Consider the following 1,716-nt stretch of genomic DNA (forward strand, 5'->3'; position numbering starts at 1 on the left):
GTGTAAGACACTTGTGTGTGTGTGTGCGTGCATACGTTTGTGTAAGAGACTTGTAGTGTGTGTGTGTGTGCATACGTTTGAGGTGTGTGTTCGTATGTGTGTATGACAGACAGGTGTAGTGTGTGTAAGAGACAGAGAAAGATGTGTAGCGTGTATGTGTGAGAACGAAGTGTAGTGTGTGTAAGAGTGTGTGTGAGAGAGGTGTGTGTGTGTATGTGTGTAAGAGAAAGATACGGGTGTATTTTCTAGTATTGTGTGTGTGTGTGTGTGTGTGTGTGTGTGTGTGTGTGTGTGTGTGTGTGTGTGTGTGTGTGTGTGTGTGCATACGTTTGTGTAAGACACTTGTGTGTGTGTGTGTGCGTGCATACGTTTGTGTAAGAGAGGTGTGTGTGAGAGGGGTGTGTGAGAGGGGTGTGTGAGAGGGGTGTGTGTGAGAGGGGTGTGTGTGAGAGGGGTGTGTGTGAGAGGGGTGTGTGTGAGAGGTGTGTGTGTGAGAGGTGTGTGTGAGAGAGGTGTGTGAGTGTGAGAGAGAGAGATGTACTGTGTGTTTGTGTGTGTGAGAGGTGTGTGCTTGTGTGTGTGTATGACAGAGAGAGACAGGTGTAGTGTGTGTAAGAGACAGAGAAAGATGTGTACCGTGTATGTGTGAGAAAGAACTGTAGTGTGTGTGAAAGAGAGGTGTCTGTGTATGTGTGAGTGTGTGTGTGCATACATTTGCGTAAGAGACTTGTAGTGTGTGTGTGTGTGTGTGTGTGTGTGTGTGTGTGTGTGTGTGTGTGTGACACAGAGAGATCTACTGTGTGTTTGTGTGTGTAAGAGTGTGTGTGAGTGAGAGGTGTGTCTGTGTATGTGTGTGAGTGTGTGAGAGAGAGAAAGAGAGAGGTGGTGTGTGTGCGTTCGTGTGTGTGTGTGTGTGAGAGAGAGAGAGAGAGGGAGAGAGAGAGAGAGAGAGAGACAGGTATATTGTGTGTGTATGTGACAGGCTGTGTGTGTGTATGTGAGAGACGTGTAGAGTGCATGTTTGTGTGTGAAAGACAAAGTATGTGTGCGTGCGTGTGAGAGAGAGAGAGGTGGATTGTGTATGCGTTTGTGTGAAAGAAGTGTATTATGTGTGTGTTACGGAGCGATGTACTGTGTGTTTGTGAGTGAGTGGTGTGTGTGAAAGAGTGAGAGGTATAGAGTGTATGACAGAGAGATGTGTAGCGTGTATGTGTGAGAAGGAAGTGTAGTGTGTGTAAGAGTGTGTGTGAGAGAGAGCTGTGTATGTGTGTGAGAAAGATACAGGTGTATTTTGTGTGTGTGTCTGTGTGAGAGAGAGACACACACACACAAGGGTGTAGTGTGTGTGTGTGTGTGTGTGTGTGTGTGTGTGTGTGTGTGGCAGAGAGAAAGAGAGAGGTGTGTGTGTATGTGTAAGGAAATGTGTGTATTATGATGTCCACTAGTTGTGTGTGTAGAGGAGTGTGTGTGAGAGATAAGGGTGTATTTTGTGTGAGTGTGTGTGCGCGCGTGCAAGAGAGGTGTAGAGTGCGAGTGTGTGTGTGAGAGAAAGAGCAAAGTGTGTGTGTGTGTGTGTGTGTGTGTGTGTGTGTGTGTGTTATACTCAGCAGGCATGTGTGTATGATGTTCACCAGTTGTGTGTTTCCCTGCAGACTCAGGTGTTCCTCCAGGACACAGGAGGCTATTCTAGCTCACACACACACACTGAGGAGTCAG

At 47.0% G+C, this 1,716-nt stretch overlaps 1 protein-coding gene across 1 annotated transcript in view; it reads right to left on the bottom strand.

Annotated features, from left to right (window-relative positions):
- Positions 1–454: 454 nt before the first annotated feature.
- LOC118240898 (NACHT, LRR and PYD domains-containing protein 3-like) overlaps positions 455–1,716 on the bottom strand; it is a 32,399-nt gene continuing 31,137 nt past the window's right edge. The window contains exon 8 of the mRNA XM_081722208.1: positions 455–1,716. This exon is cut by the window's right edge and continues 507 nt beyond it. Within this exon, the coding sequence (XP_081578334.1) occupies positions 1,682–1,716 (35 nt within the window). The 3' untranslated portion in view covers positions 455–1,681.

Source organism: Electrophorus electricus, chromosome 1 (assembly GCF_041902795.1).
Source record: "Electrophorus electricus isolate QZ-2024a chromosome 1, ASM4190279v1, whole genome shotgun sequence".
Lineage (NCBI taxonomy): Eukaryota > Metazoa > Chordata > Actinopteri > Gymnotiformes > Gymnotidae > Electrophorus > Electrophorus electricus.